Raw genomic sequence first — 22,078 nt, 5'->3', positions numbered from 1 at the left:
GTCCACTTGCTTTCTTTTTTTAAAAAATTTTTTGAGTTACACCTCACCTGAGGATTTATTTTCATTGATTTTTAGAGAGAGTGGGAGGAGCAGAGACAGAGAGAGAGGGAGAAACATTGGTTGCCTCCCGCATGCCAGGGAGCAAGCCTGCAATGGAGGTACATGCCCTTGACCTGGAATTGAACCTGGGACCCTTCAGTCCGTGGGCCAGTGCTCTATCCACTGAGCCACGCTGGCTAGGGCTTTTTCCTCATTTTTTAACTGGGTGGTCTGTTTTGTTGCTGAGTTTAGGAATTGTTAGTATATTCTGTATTCCATTCTTATCAGGTAGATGACTTGCAAATGTTTCCACCATCTGAGGGAGCCTTTTCACTCTGTTGTAGAGTCATTCGATGCACAAAAGCTTTAATTTTAATCAAGTCAGTTTATTTTTTTTTCCTTTTGTTGCTTGTGCTTTTGGTGTCATATCCAAGAAATCATGGCCCAATCCAGGTTGTGGGAGCCTCCCCCCTATATTTTCTTCTAAGAGTTTTATAGTTTTAGCTCTTAGGTTTAGGTCTCTGCTTCGTTAGCTAATTTCTGTCTATGGCGTGAGGTCAGGTCCAGCTTCTCCCTTTTGCACGTGGACACTGTTTCCCGGCACCACTCGTTGACGACCGTCCTTGCCCCATTGGGTGCTCTTGGCCGCCTTGTCGGAGCCATTTGACTGCAGAGCTGAGATCATTTCTGGGCTCTCTGTTCTGTCCCGCGGTCCCTGTCTGTCCCCACGCCAGCACCACACTGAGTTGGTTACAGCAGCCTTGCAGTGAACGTTGAGATCGGAAGTGTGAGTCCTCCAGCTTTGTTCTTTTCCATGATTGTTTTGGTCATTCAGGGTCCCTTGAGATTCATAAGAATTCTGGGATGGGTTTTCCTCTTTCTGTAAAGAACGTCACTGGGCCATCTCTTCCGTTTTAACTCAGCCACCGATATCCATGCCAGGACCGAGGCAGGCCGGTCTCTTTCTGGCTGGGACTTAGTAATAAGTGAAGCTCGGACAGTGGCAGGAGGAGGACAAGAAACACACAGGGAAAGCTTAGACGGCGCTGAAGAGCTGGGAGACACTTTCCTGTGACTTGTGGCTTGGAGACCAGAAGTGACCTGGGCTGAGGACCACTGATGGGTTCCCTCCCGTCCACCACCCTGGGCACCATGGCAGCCCAGGCCAGGGGGACTGCTGGGGCCCAGGCTGAGCTGACCGCCACGGCAGGTGTTTCTCAAAGGGATGCTGCCGAGGGGACAAGAGCCTGAAGGGCCTATTGGCCGAGGGAGCTACACCTGGCACAGCCAGAGCGCTGACCGGGCTCGCCAGGACCAGGTGACCTCCTGCCAACGGTCACCTGGTGGCCAGGTGCTCCACTAACAAGGACAGAAAAGCCATTTCCTCTCCCAAAATGTGGAGGACACGTGCAGATGAGCACGGGAGGGCACGGCGCTCTAGCTGGCGTGGGGTCATGGGGGGTGAGTGGGGTGCTGGGAGTGGGAGACACAGGGAGGGGCCCTTGGTCACCTGAGAGAAGAACTCTTGCTTGGACTCAGCCCCCTCCCCCAACCCGGGTGTGGACGGAGGCCCCGCACTCACCGGGCTTGAGGTGTCGGGGGCCCCACCGGCCTTCTGCCCCTCCAGCTCCTTCACGTAGTTGTGGACGTCGGTGCCAAAGCAGTCGGCCTCGTAGAAGGCGCTGCTCCAGCCGGGGCTGCAGCTCTGGAACTCGGCCGCGCCCGGGTTCACAACTGGGCCACCGTCCTTGGGCCTGGCCAGCTGGGCCGCTGCCTCCACGTCCGGGGTCCCTCTGGCCGGCTCTGGGCACCCTGCCTGCGGCTGGTCCGCCGGGGTCCCAGGCGGCTGCTCCCTCTCGGCTTTTACCGACTTCTGAGGCCAAAATCCCACCTCCAAGTTGCCTCGGGACAGCTCATCCGAGTCCATGTCGGACAGCGAGGGGGGTGGGCAGGGGGCTCTGCTGCTGTGAGCGGCCGGCATGTCCTTCCCTGGACAGAGGACAGAGGGTTGGGGGCAGCAGCTGCAGGTCACGCAGAGGGTCCGCCACGGACTGTTTCCTGAGAGGCTACTTGCACCCGGTCAGGGACATGAGGCTCTTCGGGGTGTTCAGGCACCCCCACTTCTGCTCAAGAGGAGCCACAAGGGTCCTCGAAAACCCAGCTGTCACGTGGGGGCGAACTTGACAGTGGAGACTGAGGGAACCCTCAACCGCGCGCAAATAGACGGACACAATAAAGTGAGTGCAGAGGGCAGGTCAGGACAGGTGATGTGTCATCCTCAGGTGCATGCGGTGAAAGGGGGTGAAAGGGGGTGAGGGGCCCAAGGCCACCTGGGCACCCGCTTGTCACCTCACCTATCCCCCTGTACAGTACAGACCCCCCAGGGGAGGAGAACAAAGGAAGCCTTTCCTGTAACTGTCCAGCCACATAGGGAGGGTCGAGATGAACCTGCTGTGGAAAGTGGCCCCCCCGCCCCCCGCCCACATGACTCACCTGCTCCTCGAAGCAAGGGCCCTTTGCTGGACGGTGAGCAACCGCTTCGTGCGCTGGCCTGGCCGCCCTCGGGCTGTGACCCAGCCTCGTCGGAGGTGCTGCCACCAGAATGGAGGACACTGGAGCCTCCAGGACCCCATCCCCTGGACTCCCCGCCCCTGCAGCACCGCAGGTTCCCTCTGCACCGCCTCCCAGGGAAACTTGCCTGTGGGGCTCCCGGTTATTTGCCTCCTCCAGCTGGTCCCTGAGCTGGGAGATCTGCCTCCTGGCCCCCTGTGACCCCATGGGCCCCCCTCCCTCCCTAAGGGACCAGGTGCTAGAACCGGAAGCTGGGGGAGCAGGGTGGGCTTGGGGCCATGAGAGGGGCCCTCACTGAGCAGCCCTGTGGGGAGGGTGTGGAGCTGAGTGCTGGGGTGAGGAGAGGCGGGAGAAGGAAGCGGCCAGTGGACACAGGGTCTGCCTCAGGGACCTGGGAGGGGGAGCCTGGGGCCCGAGGAGGGGCACTCACTTTCTGGGGGGCGACGTCCTCTCGTTCACCACTTTGAAAAGATTCTGCAGCAGCTTCTCCCCCCAGTAGAGGTCACAAAACTTCTCTGATATGGCCCCGCAGAAAGTGGCGTAGGTGAGATCTTTCAAGGCGTAAATATATTCCCCTGGTTTTACACATCGATAGAGGCAAGTTAAAATGTGGGGGAGCAATTTTGGGGGTCCCCTCACTTTCTGCGCAAATGAGGCTGGTCTCGGGCTGGGCTCTGAGACCCTCTTGGCTGCCAGAGGACCCGTGGGGGCTGGCTCTGCTCACTGGCTCTTTGTGCAGACAGATGATTGGGGCCCCTCTTTGTGGTGACCGAGGCACCCCTCATGCCGACCCTCCGCCCGTGCACTGCGTCCCCTGCCACTCCCTGGTCCCAGGGCACCTCTCGGCCCTGGTGGCCCCCAGTACCCATGATCAGCGCCTCCAGCCCGTTGTCCAGGTAGCCGTCGAAGGCGAACTCCTCCTGGATGAGGCGCGTGGCCTCCTGCAGGGACGGGCAGGCCGTGCTCTTGGGGGCGGGGGAGGCGTCCACACTGGATGGACACAGCTTGCGGTCTGCTGGCCGGGGTTGCTCGGGGTGACTGTCTGGGGCACCCTTGGGGCTGTCTGGACTCGCCTTGGCCAGGGAGGGGCTGAATGGTGGGCCCTGGGGCTCCTGGCTGGGGCCCTTGGTGGCCTTGCTCCTGGGCGGCTTGGCCGGGTGATGCAGGCCCTGGCGAGCTGCGGTGGGCTCTGGGGTGCGGGGCCCCAGGCCTCTGGAAGTGGCTCCAGGTGGGACCCGCTCCTCCAGCCCTCCCTCCTGGGGCATCGCTGAGGAGGTGGGAGCTGGGGGGCAGGGGCACCCCTGGGCTGACCCTCTCAGCACCAACTCTCCTGGGGGTCCTGGGGCTGTGCCACATGAGCTGGGTCCAGGCGCCTTCTGGTCAGGTGTCTCCAAGCTGGTGGCCACTGCGTGGGCCTCAGGCACCTTCTTCTCATCAATGTCCCCATCCAACCTGCCTTTCCTCTCCTCTGGCCTCTCTGCCGGCCCCGACCTGGCAAGTACCTCCCTGTGAGCAGGAGAGAGCACTCAGGAGGGGCTCCTGGGCCCAGCCGGCTCCTGGCCACACCTGCCACTCACCTGGCCGCACCTGCGTCGGGTGCGAGGACGATGGGCTTGAAGTGCCTGGCTGGGGAGGCGAACGCTTCGGGCAGCTCCAAGGCCCCCTCGCAGCAGGAGGGTGGATCGGGCGCAGGCCCCTGCACAGCCACGAGTCTGGTGTCACCGCTGACCTGCACGAAGCCTGGACAAACTTGGGGTGAGTGTGGGTGGGGGGATGGCTCCTCCAGCTCTGAGGGGGTGCGGTGACCCCTCCCACCATCCCCAAGCGCACTGGGACCTCCCGGCACAAGGGGAAGGGAGACTTCGCGGAGGCTGAGCCCAGAGCGGCTGGAGCTGGGAGGGAGGCTGGGGACGCTGCTCAGGGAGGCTGGGGCCATGAAAACCCCGAGGACCCGCCACAGGCAGGATGGGGTAGGTGCCGTGGAGACAGGACACAGTGGGCTCTGTGGAGGGGACGGAGCAGGACAACAACTAGGGGGTCGGCGATGTGAACACAGGAGAGGGTGGGAGAGGAGGCGGGTGGAGCTGCTGTTCCGGCGGCTGGTAAGATGGGAGAGAATTTAGGGCTGAAGGCTGAGCAACGGGGCGTTTAGAAGAGACTGAGGCCAGGGGGAGAGCAGCTGGGGGTCCCAGGGATGTCCAGGGCAGTGTCACTCTGGTGGACAGCAGGGGCCCCGGGGCAGGATGGGCTGGTCCCGGGGGACTCACCTGAGCTGGACCTGGGAGCTGGTGCTGCGCTGGGGGTCAGTTCAATCACCGAGAACACACTTTGGAGACCGATGGTCTCTTCCTCCTGGTAAACCTGGGGCAGACGGACACGGGCCCCCGGTGAGGCGACAGCAGAGGCCCAAGGCTCACTCTCAACCCCTCGCTCCAGCCTCAGCCGCCTCGCAGAGCCTCCAGGGCACTTGCATCCGATTCCACAAGCGCTGGTCGGTTTCTAGGGCTCAGGAAGGCTGTGCACCGTCCCAGACCCTGGTGGGTGGCGGGTGCCTGTCTGCTGACCCAGGGACCCTGAGGTGGCCTGCGCCGGTCAGCTGCCTGGGGAGCCGACAGGGACGTGTGTAAATGATGCAGCTACCTGAGGGCCAGTGTGCAGGCCACCTGGGGTGAGCCCCATCCCCTGCCCTGGGCCAGTGGGTCAGGGCGTGGGGCTGCTGTTCAAGACGGTGAGAAAGGCTGAGAATGTGTCAGTTACCCCCTCCCCTACACTCTGTACACAGACAGTGGGAACAGGGACCGCGTCTCCCCAGCGCCCCAGGGCAGGTTCTGGGGCTCGCACCTGAGCCTTGGAAGTTGCCCCCTTACCTTACAGGTGGATGCCCTCAGGTGCGCTAAAATCTTTCTGCTGTCCATGCCTCGCTGAAGGAGGTAACTGCCACATATCTGAAAGCAAGGACACGGCCACATGTCCAACACGCGGAGAAGTGGGCGGCTTGGCCACCAGCCCATTTCCCGCCAGGCTGGACAGGAGCCCGTCAGCGAGGGCGCGGCGGAGGGGCTCAGGGCTCCCCTGCAGGAAGACCCCGGGGACGGCCAGGTGCAGGCAGCCTGTGATCAGTGTCAGCGTCCGCACACCTACAGGCTGTCCTCCTGGGTGTCCTCTGTAGGAATAAAATCCGGACAGCCCAGCCAATGTGGCTCAGTGGTTGAGCATCGACCAATGAACCAGGAGGTCATGGTTTGATTCCCCGTCAGGGCACATGCCTGGGTTGCAGGCTCGATCCCCAGAAGGGGGTGTGCAGGAGGCAGCCTATCGATGATTCTCTCTCATCACTGACATTTCTATTTCTGTCTCCCTCTCCCTTCCTCTCTGAAATAAAACAAAATAACTGGACGGAAATGGCCATGGCCTCTCCCCACCCTGCCTTGCTGAAAGCCACTTGCATGGAGGGGCAGGGTGTCTGGTGCCCAGTGCTGAGATGGGGACACGAGGAACATGCCCTTCCCAGCCATCCCTCTAAGAACCACAGGAAAGGGTGATGCTACAGAGCTGGCAGCCCAGAACCAGTCAGCTCACACCCACAAAACAACCCCAGGATTGGAACCTGAGACAGACAAAAACTGCAATGACAGCGAAGGTAATCTCACCCCGGCAGCCCTGAGCCCGCCATGACCTTGACAACAGGCAGCAGCCCCTGTGGCATAAATGCAGCCAGGCCTCTGAGCCCCGTGGGGTTCTCAGCAGGTGTCTGTCAATTGATCTGTGCCTTCCAGGAAGAAACACTTGCCTCTCAGTCAAGCTGCTCACTCCACAAGCAAACACTCTGATATCTGGGACAGCTCGCGCCCCTTCTGAACATTGGTGTGGGCCTCAGTTGACGGCAGTCAGGGGCAGGCAGCTGCAAAGCTGTCTCCTCCCAGTCTGCACACAGCTTCTCCTTCAAGGTCCTGTGGCTCCCTCCCCCACCCCCCCGCAATCAGGGAAACAATAGCGGGGCTCCCCTGCACTTGTCACGTGGCGCCCCACGGCCCCGAACCCCAGGAAGAGGAGGTGGGAGGACTCCGATGAGCGGGGTGCTCTGCTCCTCTCTGGCCGGGCTTAAGGGCAGGGGTCTGGGCTGGCCCCAGGACAACCCTGCCCACTCTCTGACCAGGTGGTCTGGGGGCAATGCTGGGGGATGGGCCCTCCACAAAGGACACCCGTGCCCTCCCTGCCCAACGCCGACTTTTCCTGGAAATAAGAAGTCTCTTCCTTGTGGGCACCACCCAGGCCCTGGATGCCAGCTGTGCCCAACGGCCAGGTTACCTTGACGGCCTCGGCCACAGACGGCCGCTCCTGGGCACTGCGCCTGGCCATTTCCAGGAGGAGGGTCTTGAGCCTGCGTGGCAGGGCCAGCTTGTGGTCTTGGGGGACGCTGAACTTGGCCGCCATCCACAGCACTGCGGCCACACAGTACACTGAGGCCTGGGGACGAGAGAAGCCAGCCGTGCTCAGCAGACCAGTCTCCGTCCCCACGGAGCCGTCCCTGTCTGGACCCCGCCGGCACCTCGAAGCCCGGAGCCCCGAGCCCCCAGGTGCGTGTTTAACCAGTGCCCACAGGCCCTGAGCTGTCCATGCAGAGTCCTCTCTTGGGGTGACACCACCAGAGCCCGTGAGGCACCTGCTGGGGAGGCTGCCCAGGTCAGGCAAAGCCGGGGGGATGGACGCACGTGCTGCACTGGGCTGCCAGGGCCCCCCTGAGCCAGTGCCCATACCTTCCTTCCCCCTCAGGCTCTCAGGACAGAAGTGGGTGGCATCACAGGGTGGGGAGGGGTGGGCAGGAGGCCACGGGAAGGGGATGGGGCCAGGCACCTTCTCAGTCACCAGCTGCTGCTCTGCCACCTCAGGGGCCAGGAAGAACGAGTTGGAGGTGCCTAAGAGAGAAACCCAAACCCGCTGAGCTCTCCTTCCCGCCTCGGAGGTTGGTGGTCGATGTGGGAACACAGCCGAGGGTGAGCCAGGCCCGCCCGTACCCACCGTTGGCAGGGGGCGGCCTGAACAGCACGGCCCCATCCTCGGCCACCAGCACGGAGTCCGGACACAGGTAGGCTGCAGCGGAAGGCGGGTCAGGGCTGGGCTCACCCAGAGAGCCGCTCCCCAGAGGCCTGCCGGGGGTGGGTGGGTGGGGCAGCCCCCTTGCCACCCCAAGGCTCTCGGGTCACCCAGGGGACGCAAGGACACTGGGTCCCTCACTGGATGCAGCGAGAGGGCCAGGGCACTGGCTTGGCCTCCTCCCTTCCCCAGAGGCGCTGGACAGACGGCCCTGGGGGACAGGACACAGGGACCCTCTGAGCAGCCCTCCTGCCCCAGAGCTGGCCTGGGGCTGCTGGACACAAGAAGCTGGAAACAAAAAGGAGCTGAAGAAAGAGGAGGTGATGGGCGTGGTGAGGGGGAATGCCCACATGTTGCACCCCTGGGAGGAGGGGTCCTGTAGGAGGCTGGAGGCCCGGCTTGACCGGACTTCAAAGGCCAGTGGACCACGGGACTCGAGGGCAGCCCTGTCACACTGCCCCGCAGGGTTGGATTTGGGGTCCACAAAGCAGTATAATGTCTACCATCCCCGCAGGCCATTTCCCCTCCCTGGGGACAGTGTCTCCCTGTTGAGAGGGTGTGAGCCAGCTGGGCCACCCGCTCTAAGGCCCACAGTTAGGCATCTGCCCCCTGCTGCCCCCTGACTCTGTGGGTCCTGAGCCCAGAGCAGACGCCGCCCCCCGCCCCCCCCCTCCGGGTGCTCCTGGCTCACAGTGTGGACACTGCCGTCCATGGGCTGAACAAGGAACCGCAGCGCAAGTGTCACCTGGCTGCCGGGGGTGGGTGCCTACAGCGCTGAGGCAGGCGTGGGACAGAGCCCACAGCTCGTACTCCTTGAAGGGCCGGCCCAGCTTCGACAGGAGGTCCTGCAGGGAGACGCCCTGGGGGAGGCGACAGGGCGAGAACCACGTCACACACGGTGGGATGTGCCTCCCTTGAGACCTCTCCTGCAGATCAGCTGGGGAATGTCCCCACGTGCACACCTCCCCGGTGCTGGGAGGATGTGGAGATGGGACCCGTGCACCGCGGTGGGACGTGAAGGAGCAGCCGCATGGGAGGCGGCCTGGGGCTCCTCAAAACATTGAAAATAGAGTGGCCATAGGACCCGGCAACCCACTCCTGGGAATTGACCCCAAGAACTGAGAGCTGGGTCTAGAACAGGCGTTCGCACCCCCACGTTCACAGCAGCATCCTTCACAAGAGGTGAGAGGTGGGAGCCACGTGCGTGGATGGAGGACACTGTGCGTAGTGGGGCGGCTGGGCCTCAGGTGAGTGAGTCCAGGGTGAACTGTTTTACGGTTCCCACGCTTTTCACGTAAATCACTCACTCTCAGGTGCGTGTCAAGATGTGAATAAAAATGGAAACAAGACTCCGCCCCCTAGTCCCTGGGCCAACAAAGCCTGGTGGGAACTGAGGGCTTCCGTGCCACCCTGCCAGCCGCTGTGCTGGGCCGGGAGCTGTCCCTGGACACACTGGGTTTGGGCCATGGCCATCCAGGTGGCTTTGTCCCCGGAGCTCATGAGGACATAGAGTTCAGGGAGCAACTTGCTGGGAGCCCAGCAGGACAGCATGTTTGACCGGGCTCCGCCTAGTGTCCTCGGCCACAAAGGGCCACTCAGAGTGCCTGTGGGGATGCTAAGCGTACCCCAACTCCCAGGACACGGTTCTCACAGAGTCCTCTGTCCCTCCCTGCTGACGAGGGGCAGCACCAGGCCCGGGAGACCCTCCCTGGCCACGGGCCATGCAGAACACGCCCTCACCCACCTCGTCCGAGGCTGCACTGCCCGGCTCTCCGGCTCCTTCTGGAATCTGCTCATCGACCCCCAACATCATCCCTGAGTCTCCACCTGCATCTTGAGGGTCCTCAGGACAGGGCGGGTGGCATTCCTCTGCAGGGCCCTGGCCAGGCACCCCAGCCGCCCCGCCCCCACTGGGACCCACCCCCCGAGCCCCTTCCCCCTGGAGCCCAGGCTCCTGCTCCGGCCGCAGTCTGGACTTGGGCTGGCCGTTGAAGCTGGAAGGGCCACTCCTTCTCTCGGGAAAGGCCTTCCCGGGGTCTGAAGGGAAGAATTCCAATGTGGGCAACTGGTTTTTCACACCGGTCAGCGGCAGGCAGAGGGTGCTGGCCTCGGGGCCCTCGGGCAGGAGCCTGGGGACCGTCTGCACTTTCCTCAGGCGGCCCCTCTCTGTGGGGCGCTGGGCGTCCAGGACCAGGCTGGCCAGTCCCTCCCCGATGTGGCTTTCTCCGTTTTTCGCAGGGGGTGACAGCAGAAGCTTGGAGGAGAGGGTCCTGGGGTCGCAGGCAGGGGTCTGGGGCCGGCCTTGAGGGGCGGGTGGGGCCTCCGGGTCAGCGCCATGGTCCCCAGGCTGCCTCTTGGGCCCCACACTTCTTGGAGCAAGTCTCCCCCTCCAGGCGCTCTCGCTGATATCTGGGCAAAAGCAGGGCTGATCACTGCCCCTGGCCAGGGCCCCAGCCCAGGACAGCCACCCCCACAACACTCCTGCCCATGGCCACCTCGGAACCGGCTCCTGCAGGACCCCAGCCCCACCCGTCACAGAGACTGAGCACAGGACCCTCAGGATGGGTGCTCCCAGCCGCCTCTTCTCTCAGCAACCCAGACACATCCTCGCTGCCTCGTTAATCACATAATCCTGGCTAATTAACAGGCTGCCCGCTCCCCTGGGCCAGGCCAGCTGCCCACAGGGGCTGCTAAGCCCCGTCTAATTATCTCATCCAAAAAGCACATCGTGTTCTATTAGGAGAACACAAGTGAGAGTCTCCACAGGAAGGAAAAATTGTGGCCGCGGCCCTGCCCGCCCTGGCGGCAGCCTCCACGCACGCAGTCTCCCTGCGAACCGCCAGACACGCGCCCCTCCCGCGGGGACTCTTTCCTCGGCTCTGACAGCCACACAGCGTGGCCTGGTGCTGCAGCGTCACCGACAGCGTCACGGGGAGGACTCCACGGCCCCTCCTCAGCAGGCACAGGGCAGAGCTGATGCTGGCGTTTGTTCAAAACGCCATCTGAGACTAGAATCCCACATGAGCCGTGGAAACCCAGGGCCTACGGCAACAGCCGGCACGGCGGGAAGTGACGTGTCCTCCGATGTGGCGTGCGGCGGGGACCGGAATGGTCTCCCCCTGTCCCTGTGCCGAAATGCTCACGGGACCGGGACAGGTGTCCAGCTCCAAGCCCAGCCTTTTCTCAACACGACCTTGGTTCTCACCTCTAACAGCATGATGTCTGCACAGCGTGAGTCTGTCCCCCGTGTGTGTGCACTGCATGAGTGTGCATTATAAATGGGTGTGTACGCGTTTGCACATGTGTATGCTTACGTGTGTGACTGAGTGTGTGAGCACGGGAGTGGGTGTGTATGTGGTGTGTGAGTACACTGGTATGAATGTGTGTGTGAGACCAGTGTCAATGTTTGTGTGTATTCACATGTGCACGTGTGAGTGTGTGTGAGAACATGTGCATGCCTGGGAGCATGGGTGTACGCAGGCACATGCATGAGTGAGTGTGGCTCGCTCACCTTGGAAGGTTCCGAAGGACTCGAGGGAGAGCACCCTCCTCCCGACGGCCGAGAGGTTGCGGCACAGGCGGCAGGAGGACATGAGCTGTGTCTTCTCCTCGCACAGCGCGATGATGCTCTGCACACAGGTGCGAGAGTCAGAATTGATTTGAGAGAGGATGGGAGAGAGAGAGAGAGAGAGAGAGAGAGAGAGACATCGATGTGAGAAATATTCATTGGTTGCCTCCCATACAGGCCACGGCTGGGGATAGAACCCGCAACCTGGGTATGTGCCCTGACCAGGAATTGAACTTACCGCCTTTCAGTGTATGGGGCCACACTCCAACCGAGCCATACAGGCCAAGGCAGAAAGCCAAGTTCTTATTTATTTATTTATTATTTTTTTAAAAATATATTTTATTGATTTTTTACAGAGAGGAAGGGAGAGAGATAGAGAGTTAGAAACATCGATCAGCTGCCTCCTGCACATCTCCTACTGGGGATGTGCCCGCAACCAAGGTACATGCCCTTGACCGGAATCGAACCTGGGACCCTTCAGTCCACAGGCCGATGCTCTATCCACTGAGCCAAACCGGTTTTGGCCCAAGTTCTTATTTAAACAAAGTGCAATGCCACCAGATCCTGGGGAGGAGCCCGTGTGATGGGGGCAGAGCGGGGGGCAGAGGGGAAGGCCCCGTGTGTGTAACGTGCGTGTATGTGCATGTTTGCATTTGTGAGTGTGCATGCATGTGGCTCCAAGGCACAGGCTGCATGGAGGTGTTGGGGCTCAGCCTCTGGGTGAAATGAGGGGATGGCCCAAGAGTTACCTCGAGATCTGGCCGGTCCCCAGGGTCCTCGGCCTGCATCTGGTCCAGCAGCGCCTCCAGGTCACGGCTCAGCCTGGGCTCCGGCTCTGGCTCCGCCACGTACTCGAGGGCAGCCTTCAGCGTGGCCCCCAGAGAGTAGATGTGAGCCTGTGGCACCAAAGAGCCCGTCAGTGCCACCGGGCTCATGTGTTGCTGTTTTCCCATGGCCACTGCTCTCCCAGGCCAGCAACATGTTTTGGGGGACCCTACATGCTCTTTATGGCCACCTCCCCCACTGTGGACTGCCCTGGCACTGAGCCACGCACCCCAGTCTCTTGGGTCTGGAGTCTGCACTGGCCCCGCTGTACCAGCCAGCGACCCTGGACCCCTCCCGGGCACAGACACCTGGATGTCCTCCCCTGATGGCTGCTGTGTCTCTGAAGGGCAGAGACTTTTCTTTTAAAAAATCAGATATGAGCCAGAGTGAAAATTAGGGTTTTCCTATCTGCGTACGTGAGAGTGTGTGGGCTCTTCAGGCTGAGCACGCTGGGACAGGCCCCATCGTGGCTGGGCACCATCCCACAATGCATGTGGGGCTTTACCATGCCCCTTTCACCAACAGGAGGCTGAGCCCAGAGGGGTTCAGACACCCGCCTGGGTCCACACAGCCAGGGTAGGAGGGCAGGTGAGGGCCTGGGCCGGGTGGCTCTGGAGAGGTAGTCAACCCACCCACACCGTGGAGGTCGGGGCCCTGACCAAAGGCCAAGCTCCCTGCCACCCTGTCTGGTGCTCCCTTCCCCAGCCCAGCCCCCTATTCCTGACTGGCGCCCACTCCAGTCCATGGTCACATCCCCTCTGGGGCCAGACCCAGCATGACTGCCTCGGGCTCCCAAGAGCAGAGGATTTGGAGGATTCGCTGTGTTGCCTCGCCCAGGACCATGCGAATGAGTCTCAGAAAAAACATAAAAGGAAGTTCCACAACATCCCATGCAGCATGCTGAGGTTTTATGAAGTTAAGAACAGCACAAGTGAAATAACGCGGATTTTAGAAATCTATACTTGTGAGAATGAGGACAGAGGAGGCAGAAGGGATGGTGTTGGGTGCTGGTCACCATGGACAGGGGTGCGGGTGGGGACAGAACCACTTCCGGGGTGTTCGTGTTGGAGCTCGGCTCCCTTCCCAAAAGTACAATTAAAAAATAAAGCAGTCCTCGCATGGACCAGGAATGGGAACTGTACACACCAAAGGTTCTGGCCCGTGAGGTCCAAAAATCCCCAAGACCGGACAAGGGGGTCCACCGAGACACATGGGCCCGGGTCCTGTGGTCCACGGAGCCGGGACGCACACAGCCTCTCAGGGCAAGGGGCCCAGAACTGGCTTGTTTTAAAGTAAAATTGAGCACAGGAAGGGCCAATCCTAAACTCTTATTTGGGGTAAAAATTCAAACTCATGTCACGAAACTAATGGACTTTTACTGGGAAGATTCTTGAGTCTGTAATTTCTCGTTTCTTTATTAACGATGGATTCATTTTCCTCCACCATCATCTTAGGAGACGGGGTGCCATGAAGAAAGATACCATGACCAATGGCTTCTGTGCCATTCTCCACCTGGGCCGGAGCCCAGCATGGCACACGGTGGACAGCAGCGCTGAGTGGACGGACAGGTCCCCCCATCATGCCGCAGGGTCGTTGTGCAGAGGGAGCCCTGTGCCTGTGCACTTAGGGGGTCCAGGGTCCACTCAGCTGAGGGGGACCTCCCGCAGGCCTTGGTGGCCGCAGCCGGAGTGAGTGGGTGCGGCTGCCTAACGCTGTGAATTACCATCCAGAGGCTGCGAATCCTCAGAGACACGCCAGCCACCACTGGTAATTGTAGGCACTTTAACGTGTTAAATATAGACAATTCACACTTTAGAGAACATGCAACTGTAATGACAACACGCGAAGCACACCCAGCTGTCACTGGAGCCAAGCTGCCTGCGGGAGTGACCGGGTGGGCGTGCCCCTGGGCCCAGGCCTGCTGAAGCCCTTCCCTGCTAACCACCCGCTGGCCCCGCCCGGCCAAGGCCGGCAGCCACTTACCTCGAAAGTGTTCCCAGTCACATCGAACTCTGGGGGGACAAAGGCTCCCTCGGGGTCATCTGGGGAAAGAGAGAAGATGCTGTGATCACACACCCGCCCGCCAGGAGGCGGCTCTGGGCACGGAGCGGACCCCAGCCCCGAGCTCTCCAGGGGCCGATTCTGCCTCCTGCCCCTCCCCTGCCCCGGTCCCTGAGGGGAGGAAACCACCTCCTTCCCTGCAAGTGTGGGAACGAGGCTCCTAAGAGGAAGGAGGGGCGCTGTCTTCCCAGAGAGCTGAAGCACCAGGCCCTCCACTCGGGCCCTCCCTGGGGTGGAGGCGGCCCTGCACCCATTCGCTGCAGGGCCAGGGGGACCCCAGGGACCGGCTGAGGCGCCAGGCCTGTCCTCCCTGCGGTCAGGGCAGCAGGCCCTTCCGGGTCCTTTGAGGGCTGTGTGACGGGGCTGCAGAGACCAGCACCCACCAACAGGGCCCGAGCCCACGGGGCTAGAGAGCCCATCAGGTTACCGAGGAAACCTGGGTGTGTGACTGTCCCCCACCCAGCGAGGGGCCCCTGCACTGGCTCTGCACCTTCTCGGAGCTGCCCGCCCGCCCCGGGCCTCACCACTGAGCTGCTCCATGAAGCACACGTTCCCGCTGGTGTTGAAGGCCAGGGTGTCGGGCGTGATGCAGAGCGTCTGGAAGATGGCCGAGTGCGCGACGCTCCTCATGGACAGGCTGCACTCCAGGCATACGGCCCAGGCCTCCTGCTCGCTGAGGCCGCTGTCCCGCAGGGACAGGATGTCGGCCAGGGACACGTTCTCCTGCCAACACAGCCTCACTGACACCGGTGCGGGCACAGGCCCTCCTCCCCAGGGAGGCCCCCAGCGAGACTAATTCTGGGGAGGCAGACAACGCGTGGCAGTTTCATTTTATGTCAGGGAGGAGGTTTTAGGCAAGGCTTTCTTAAAAAACCACAACCCAACAGAAACCACCGCACGGTTCCTGGATGTCAGAAGCCACAGAGCATTCAGCAAGATGCTCAGGTGCCGCTGGGGGCCAGCACCTGTGCCTCGGTCCCTGCAGCCCCGCGAGCCGGGTCACCCACTTGCCAAGACATCACTGACCCACAGCTCACCGCACACAGCGCGGGGACACGGAGGCGCTGGCTGTTTTAGGTCTGAGCAGAGGAGCGAGACGTTGGAACTGGGAATGGAGTTGCTGCCTAGGAAGCTGCAGCTGTGCACGGGGAGCCACTCACAGGGCTATTATGCCAATCACGGGACACGCACCAGCCCGCACAGGGCCTGCTGGCTGCAGAGCGGCCGGACATCTGCTCCAGGCAGCTCACACGCCGGGCACAGCCTGACCCCGGGCCTCCCCGTGCAGGTCACCCTCCAGGTCCGAGTGGGTTCCTCTGACCCTGTAAGAGCTCAGCTGTGATCGTATCACCAACACTCACACCTAACACATAGCCACGTGCACACAACGCCCCTCTGCTTGCACACACACGGACATATACCAACACATGCACTCACGTGCACGCGCACACACACACACACACACACACACACACAGTCTCACACACACATCCACCTTGGACCTCAAGGCCCTTCTCTGTTCTTTTGTTTGACGTCTGGTCATCTGTGTGTCCCTGTGTCCGTGCACCACCTGGGCTCCAGAAGGGAGGGCAGACGAGGGACCAGGCTGGGAACTGGGTGGTGGGGCTAGAAAGGGTCTGGGCACGGGCCTCTGAGGAAGAAGGAGGGGGGTTGACCTGGGGGGTGGGGAAGCGATGTGCTGGGGGATGGTGCAGAAGAGAGGCCAAGTCCCTCCACAGACTCAGTGCAGTCCTGGGGGCCTCCTAGGACTGCTCTGCAAGCACAGACAAGCTGTCGATCCTAGAAAGCATCTCACACTCCTGTCCTTGAACTTCCCCTCCTGCATTGCAAGGACCCCGTACCAGGGAAAGAGGACAAAGGGCTCAACCAGAGACAGGTGGACAGAAAACCAGGCAGCGACTCTCGTGCATCTTGGCTAAGCCTTTGGGCTTGGCAGTGGGGGTGGTGGGAGTGGGGACCAGGGCTGGGATTTGCCACCATCTGCTTCCTCCTCTGGGCTCGGTGAGGGGCCCAATGGCGCCACTCCCCAGGAACTTCCGGCTCTTTCTACGGGGCTGGGGTGGGGGGTGGATGAGGGAAGGGAGACTTGTGGGAGCTGGTTCAAGAAGTGGCCACCCGATCCTAGAGCTCCAAGAGCCAAGAACCCCTAGCTGGGTTCCAGAAAAGTATCCCGGTGCGAAGGTGACTGGGTGTTTTAGAAGGAGAAACCAGGACAAAAGGCAGAGCCATTAGAGTGGGGCGTTGGAGGGGGGAGCCCCAAAACACCAGCTTCCACCTCTACCTGCTGTGTCCCTGAGTTCACTGCTAACAGGCCTTTCTGATTTGGCTCAACATGTCCACTCATACCTGCACTCTCCACATATATGTGCACATGTATACACAGTGCACAATGTATGTGTACACTTGCACACACACACACACACACACACACACACACACAGTGCTCGTACACGATACCACACTATACAGAACACACACAAACACACACATGCACACACATACCTGCACACCCACACATCCATACACACAACACAAATATATGTGCACACCTGTACACACAGTACACACCTGCAAACACACCCACAAAACACGCACACATACCTGTACATTCACACGTGTATGTGTATACCAGCACACACAATTACACAGAGCACACCTCTACAAATGTGCACACACTCACATACATGTGTACACACTATGCACACACTAATATACTACCCAAAGGCCACGTGGGTTTGTGCTTTAGGAGAATGAGGCCAGCCCATGGCGTGAGTCTGTGCCAGTCCCCCACAGGGCCCTGTGCACACCCACGGGTGTGCCCATGTGGCCAGCAGGCCCAACTGCTCACACAGCTGGTGACTGGGTGTGCTGCCAAAAGAGGGGGGATCCCAGGTCAGTTGCGCCCACGGTGCTCCTGCCCAACCTCCTGCTCAGGTCCAGGCCCTGCCCAGCCCCTGCCCTGTGGCCCCTGTCCCATTCATGGTAGGAGGAGCTAATCAGGGGCTTCTCTGCGCGATTTTATGAAGTGACATCCATGGGTCATTGATTCCACATGGCTGAGCCCCCCTGAAGCCCCGTGGTTGCAACAGGAAGGGGGGGACGGCCAAGGCACAGGCCAGGACAGAGCCCAGGGACACGGCTGGCTTCTAAGAGGAGGTCTCCTGCATGCTGAGGGGTCCCGATCCATGGGCCCCACTGGGCCTCGCGCCCCACCCCTCACCATCCCTCGGCAAGGCAGTGCTTGAGTGGGCCATGGGGTAGGTGTGAGGGCAGTGACCACCTAAGTCCTGTTCCGTGCAGGGCAGGCAAGAGAGGTCTCCACCCTGCGACTGCAGACACAAAGTCAACCCGTCCCGGCTGGGAGGAGGGGTGCAGGAGGCAGGTGCAGGCGAGCCCCCAGGGCAGGCTGTCCCCACGGCAGCCCCTCCTCGGCTAGTCCCTGGGACCCTGGGCAGGGCTGGCTTCCCACCCAGGGCCACTGTCTGGTTGCAGCAGAGTGCCCATTCAGGGGCTTCTGTGTCTTAAAGAGGCCGTCGACCCAGTCACAGACTGTGAGCCAGGGTTCCATGGGGACCCAGAGGTATTCTCTTATAACCAATGAATTTTTTAACCTTGGAACGGGGCCTGCCAACACAAAGCCCAGTCACTTCGGAGGTTTGTCAACAACCCCCAGGCCTGCTGATGTCCCTTCAGTTGCCAGACCCACAGGCGTGGGGAGCTCTGCAGGGTGCCTTGCTGGGGGTCTGCCTATTTGCCCTAGAGCCCCCCACGCGTAACTCTCACCTCCCCGGAAGCTCTCCATGGTTCTCCAGCTGCCTGCTGCTCTGAGCTCATTTCCTTAGAGACGTCACATGGACCCCCTAGGGCACAGCGGGAATGTCACTCCTTTCTAGGGCACCCCCAGCTGTGTGCTCCTCTGGGCAGCGACAAGGTCCCCATCTGCCTTCGAATCCCCAAGCCCAGTACTCAGCCCACAGATGCTGGGAGATTCTTGCTGTACGGGGCAGGGATAAGAATGCTCCTTACTCCTCAAAGGGGGTCTGGGGACCAGGAGACACCCTGCCCCCTTTCACCCCCTCTCCCCCTCCCACTCCCGCCAATCCCTAAACTGGTGCGCCATCTTCCTGTCCGAGCCTGCTCTCCTTCTTGCCGCTCCAAGGCCCCTGGCAGGCAGTGGTACCACCTGCCTCCCGATGGCTGGCGTCTGCCTCTCCTGCAGCCACTGTCCTGCCTGACTGGCCGCTCTGCCTGACCCCGAAACCCTGTCCTTTGCTTGTACAGGGTGCTGCCTGCAGGAGACCAGGGACCAGCCGGGCTGCATCCTCCAGGGCGTTGCTGGTGGTGCCAGCCCCTCACCATATGCCTCGGGGGTTTCCAGTCGAGTTCTCCCACCCGCCGGCACCCACCAGCACCCACCAGAGAAACTGCTGGACACAGGCTGTGGCGTCTCCACTTCACACCGAACGCCAAGCTGTTTGACAAAGACCGTTCTCCTCTGCTCCCCCAGCAGGGAGGGAGGGCCGCCGTCCGGATTTTTGGGCCTTGCCAACCTGGAGAGGTACTCACAGTGCGGGTATTTCCTATCCCCTTTTATAATAAAGTCAAACATCTTTTCATGTGTTCATGGGCTATTTGGATTTTCTTGGTGACACTGGGGAGGGGCTCCTGGGGCTCCATGGAGTTCTATTTCTTGACCTCACTGTACAGTCCGTTACAGTAAGTGGCCAACTCCTGTGTCTCCTGAGGTCTGCTGGTGTCCTGGGTCTGGTGGCCACTGTTCCTCCCTGGGGCGGCCCATGTCCTGGCTGTCCTGGCTCTCCAGGCTCCTTCAGCAAGCCTGCCCAGGTGACACAGCCTGGCTCCTCCCTCACCTTGCACAAGATGGCTCTCCGGATGCCACCTGACTAGGTATCGCTGTGGCAGGCAGTGTCACGTGTCCCTGATGTAGATTTAAGACCTGCAACAGCGACCAAGCTGAGTGTGTGTGGCGTGCAGTCTGGACCTGGTGTGTTCCAGGGACAGGTGAGGCCTGCTCTAGGCCAGCCTCCTGCTCTGTGGGACACACCTGGAGGCAGCACCTGATTTTTCAGAGGGGCGAGAAGTCGGAAGAGCCCCCGGACATTCCTGCTGGATGCTCAGCAGTGGGACCACTGTGCACCCCCGGTCCCCTGGAGGCTTTGGTCACAGGACAGTGGGGACCCCATGCACTGTGCACAGAGGGGAGCCATGGACACCTCCCAAGAGAAGGTGTCAGGACTCGGTGGGAGGAAGGACTGTGGCAGGGTGGTGGCTTTGGGTCCAATCCTGGCTCTTGTCCTGTTTACTTGGCCCCAGTCCTGCTTGGTGCTCGGCCACAGAGGAGGCGGGCCGAGTGTGGGCGGAGTGTGGGCGGCTTGTTCTGTCTGCGTGGTGGTTTAGGGGTGAGTCTTCTCACAGATGCACTTGAATGCGTTCTCTGGGGAGCTGTGAAGGCTAGGGCAGGGGGCAGGCACCCTTTCTTCTTCCATCAAAGCCACGGAGATGTCCAAAGGTTTATTTATTACCTGCCTCTCTTCTCTGCAGCTTCTCTCACCAAATCCAGGTCACCATGGGGGGGCGGGGGTTGGGTGGGGGTGGCAGCACCCACCCCCGGGCACTGGCTCAGCGGCCCCTCCTGGCCAGCAGCAGCTTCCTGAGACAGACTGCTACCCAGAAAGAAGGACTGAGCTTCTTCAACCTGAGCTCCAGGGGCTGGGGCTGGGGCTGGGGCTGGGCCAAGGGGGGAAGGCCCCGGGGAGTATGATGAATCCCTTCTCTACCCCTGGAGGCACCAGCCAGTCTGATTCACCCGTACAGGCACGTGGAGGGTCCCCATCAGCACCAGCCATGGAGGGACGGCATCCGACTCTGGGCTGCATGGCGCAGGCCCTCAACAGTGAGCAGGGAAGCCCAGGGAGCCGGGCCTTTGCCTGCTGGAGGCTTGGAAGGCCCCGTGCCCAGGCTCCACAGCCGTGGGAGACCAGAGGGTCTCTCTGGGAGCAGCTGCATCCTCTGGGATCCTCTCTCATGCAGAGAGGCCTGGCTTGTTTAGCCGTTGATTCGTTTGACCCAGAGCCCGTGGGACACTATGGGGAAGCCAGAGCCACAGGGACAAACCCCAGCCAAGTGGGGGATGGCTTGCTTGCCTCAGTCACGGGCAGCCTGGCCTTGTGGGCATCTGACTCAGTTAACGGCCAGAAATCTCATGTGACAGAGACCCCTGTGCACCTTGGGTGGGGGCCCACTCGGGGACCTGAGTGAGGGCCCTTGTGAGCAGGAAGCAGCCCTCAGTCCTGACCCCCCCCCCCCCCCCCCGCTCCACGCCCCCCCCTCTCCCCCAGCTCCTCAACAGTCCCGCCAGACTGGGCTCTGCCGGCACCTCCTGCTGACCTCCTAGGTCAGCTGCAAAGAGGAAACAGCGCTCTACCCCCCACGTGCCCCACACGCCCCTGCCCAACCCTGACAATCAGGGCCCACCTCCCACAGAGCATCAGCTCCAGCGACAGCCCCCATATGGCTGTCCCCTGCGGCATGCCAGGGGTCCCGCCCCCTCTGGGAGAAAATGTTTAGGGTGGTGGGAGGCGTTGAGACCAGCTGGGGATCCCCCTATCCCCAAGACCTGGCGCAGGGGCCTGGGGAGTGGGAGGTACCTTCCCTGGGGACTCTCCGGGAACCCTCCGCCAGGAAAGGTGGGGGTCCCACCGTGGGGCCGGGGTCTCACCTCGTCCTCGGGCAGAGTGGGGAGCGGTTCGAAGTCATAGAAGTCTAGATCCTTGCCGTCCACTTCGTAAAAATCCGCCGCGGCCGGGTCCATGGCCTGCATCTTGCGAGCGCGCCGGCGACGCTGCGGCCTCGGCCACTGCTGGGCTCAGCGTTCCGCGCCTGGCAGGCGCCCCTGGCCCGCCTCGCCTCGGCCCTCCCCCCGGCCTGGGGCCCAGGTCTGCCCGGTTGGCTCCACGAGCGGGTCCCGCTAGGCGCGCCCCGGAGCCATGGCAACGCGCCCCGCACCGCCCCGCCCCGCCTCGCGGCCCCGGCCCGCCCGGCCTCGGTGCGCCCCGCCCGCGCGTCTGCCGCAGTGCCGCCCGGACCGGGCAGAGGCTGGGGGCAGCACCGGGGGCCCGGCACTCGCCAGGCCGCGCTCACTTTGTCGGGCGCTAGGCTCCCCGGCGTACGCACGTTGGCCGATTTTTTTTTGGGGGGGGCGGGGGTGTGGATGCGCGGCGGGGAGGGGGCTGCCGGCGGGGGAGGGACCGGGGAGGTTTAGGGGCGGGGCCAAGCCTGCGGCCGGCGATTTGTTCCCAGAGGCGCCGCAGGCTGCCGCCGGGGTCCGCGCCCACCCGAGCACAGGAGGGGCGCGGGCCGCGGCGCACCCCAAGGACAGCGCCGTGTGGGTCGTCGACCCTCCATCGGATCCCTGCTCCCGTCCCCGCTGGCCTGGGCCGGGGCTGCCGCAGTCTCAGCTGGGGTGGCGGCCGCAGAGGCGCGCAGGCCGGCGGGACGGGGTTGGCAGGGACCTGGCCGGGCGGCTGGAGGGTGGCCAATCCCCCTCGCTCGAATTAGGGTCCCCTGGACGCCATGTGGGGACCAGCAGTTACAGCTTTACCCGCACCTTGCCAGCCAGTGGAACGGAAGCCCAAAGACCAGACAACCCCTCCCCTTTTGCAGTCCAGCCGGCCCGCGCTTCAGCCCTTCACTGCACATTAGGGTCCACCAAGGTGAGCCTTGCCCCAAGCTGGGGCTGCAGTTGGGCAAAGAGTCAGGTTCCCCTCCTCCCAACCCCCCAGCCTGACAAAGAGCCAGGATACCGGCCACCCACATTTTGCACAGAAGGGTGGATGGTAATCTCACCATCCTGGGTTGACATGGGTGCCTGCTACCCCA

At 61.9% G+C, this 22,078-nt stretch overlaps 1 protein-coding gene across 3 annotated transcripts in view; it reads right to left on the bottom strand.

Moving 5' to 3' along the window:
* KNDC1 (kinase non-catalytic C-lobe domain containing 1) overlaps window positions 1-21,162 on the bottom strand; it is a 31,277-nt gene extending 10,115 nt beyond the window's left edge. The window contains exons 1-17 of one of the 3 annotated variants that reach the window (XM_070432136.1): window positions 20,919-21,162; window positions 14,683-14,881; window positions 14,081-14,139; window positions 12,022-12,168; window positions 11,216-11,333; window positions 9,449-10,113; window positions 8,450-8,564; window positions 7,630-7,701; window positions 7,465-7,526; window positions 6,919-7,077; window positions 5,478-5,555; window positions 4,878-4,971; window positions 4,188-4,350; window positions 3,476-4,116; window positions 3,041-3,185; window positions 2,533-2,630; window positions 1,622-2,028 (exon numbers count right to left, since the gene is read on the bottom strand). In XM_070432136.1, coding sequence (XP_070288237.1) covers window positions 1,622-2,028; window positions 2,533-2,630; window positions 3,041-3,185; window positions 3,476-4,116; window positions 4,188-4,350; window positions 4,878-4,971; window positions 5,478-5,555; window positions 6,919-7,077; window positions 7,465-7,526; window positions 7,630-7,701; window positions 8,450-8,564; window positions 9,449-10,113; window positions 11,216-11,333; window positions 12,022-12,168; window positions 14,081-14,139; window positions 14,683-14,881; window positions 20,919-21,020 — 3,324 coding nt within the window. In that variant the 5' untranslated portion in view covers window positions 21,021-21,162. Of the gene's footprint in view, window positions 1-1,621; window positions 2,029-2,532; window positions 2,631-3,040; window positions 3,186-3,475; window positions 4,117-4,187; window positions 4,351-4,877; window positions 4,972-5,477; window positions 5,556-6,918; window positions 7,078-7,464; window positions 7,527-7,629; window positions 7,702-8,449; window positions 8,565-9,448; window positions 10,114-11,215; window positions 11,334-12,021; window positions 12,169-14,080; window positions 14,140-14,682; window positions 14,882-15,195; window positions 15,291-20,918 lie in introns of those variants that run through there. The other 2 variants (XM_070432137.1, XM_070432138.1) reach the window with 2 other exon arrangements.
* Window positions 21,163-22,078: the final 916 nt, after the last annotated feature.

The sequence above is a fragment of the Myotis yumanensis genome, unplaced genomic scaffold (assembly GCF_028538775.1).
Source record: "Myotis yumanensis isolate MYYU_CA2020_CCGP unplaced genomic scaffold, mMyoYum1.0.hap1 SCAF_13, whole genome shotgun sequence".
Lineage (NCBI taxonomy): Eukaryota > Metazoa > Chordata > Mammalia > Chiroptera > Vespertilionidae > Myotis > Myotis yumanensis.
Note: the sequence above shows the minus strand (reverse complement) of the source record. Positions and strands in the feature narration are given on the sequence as shown.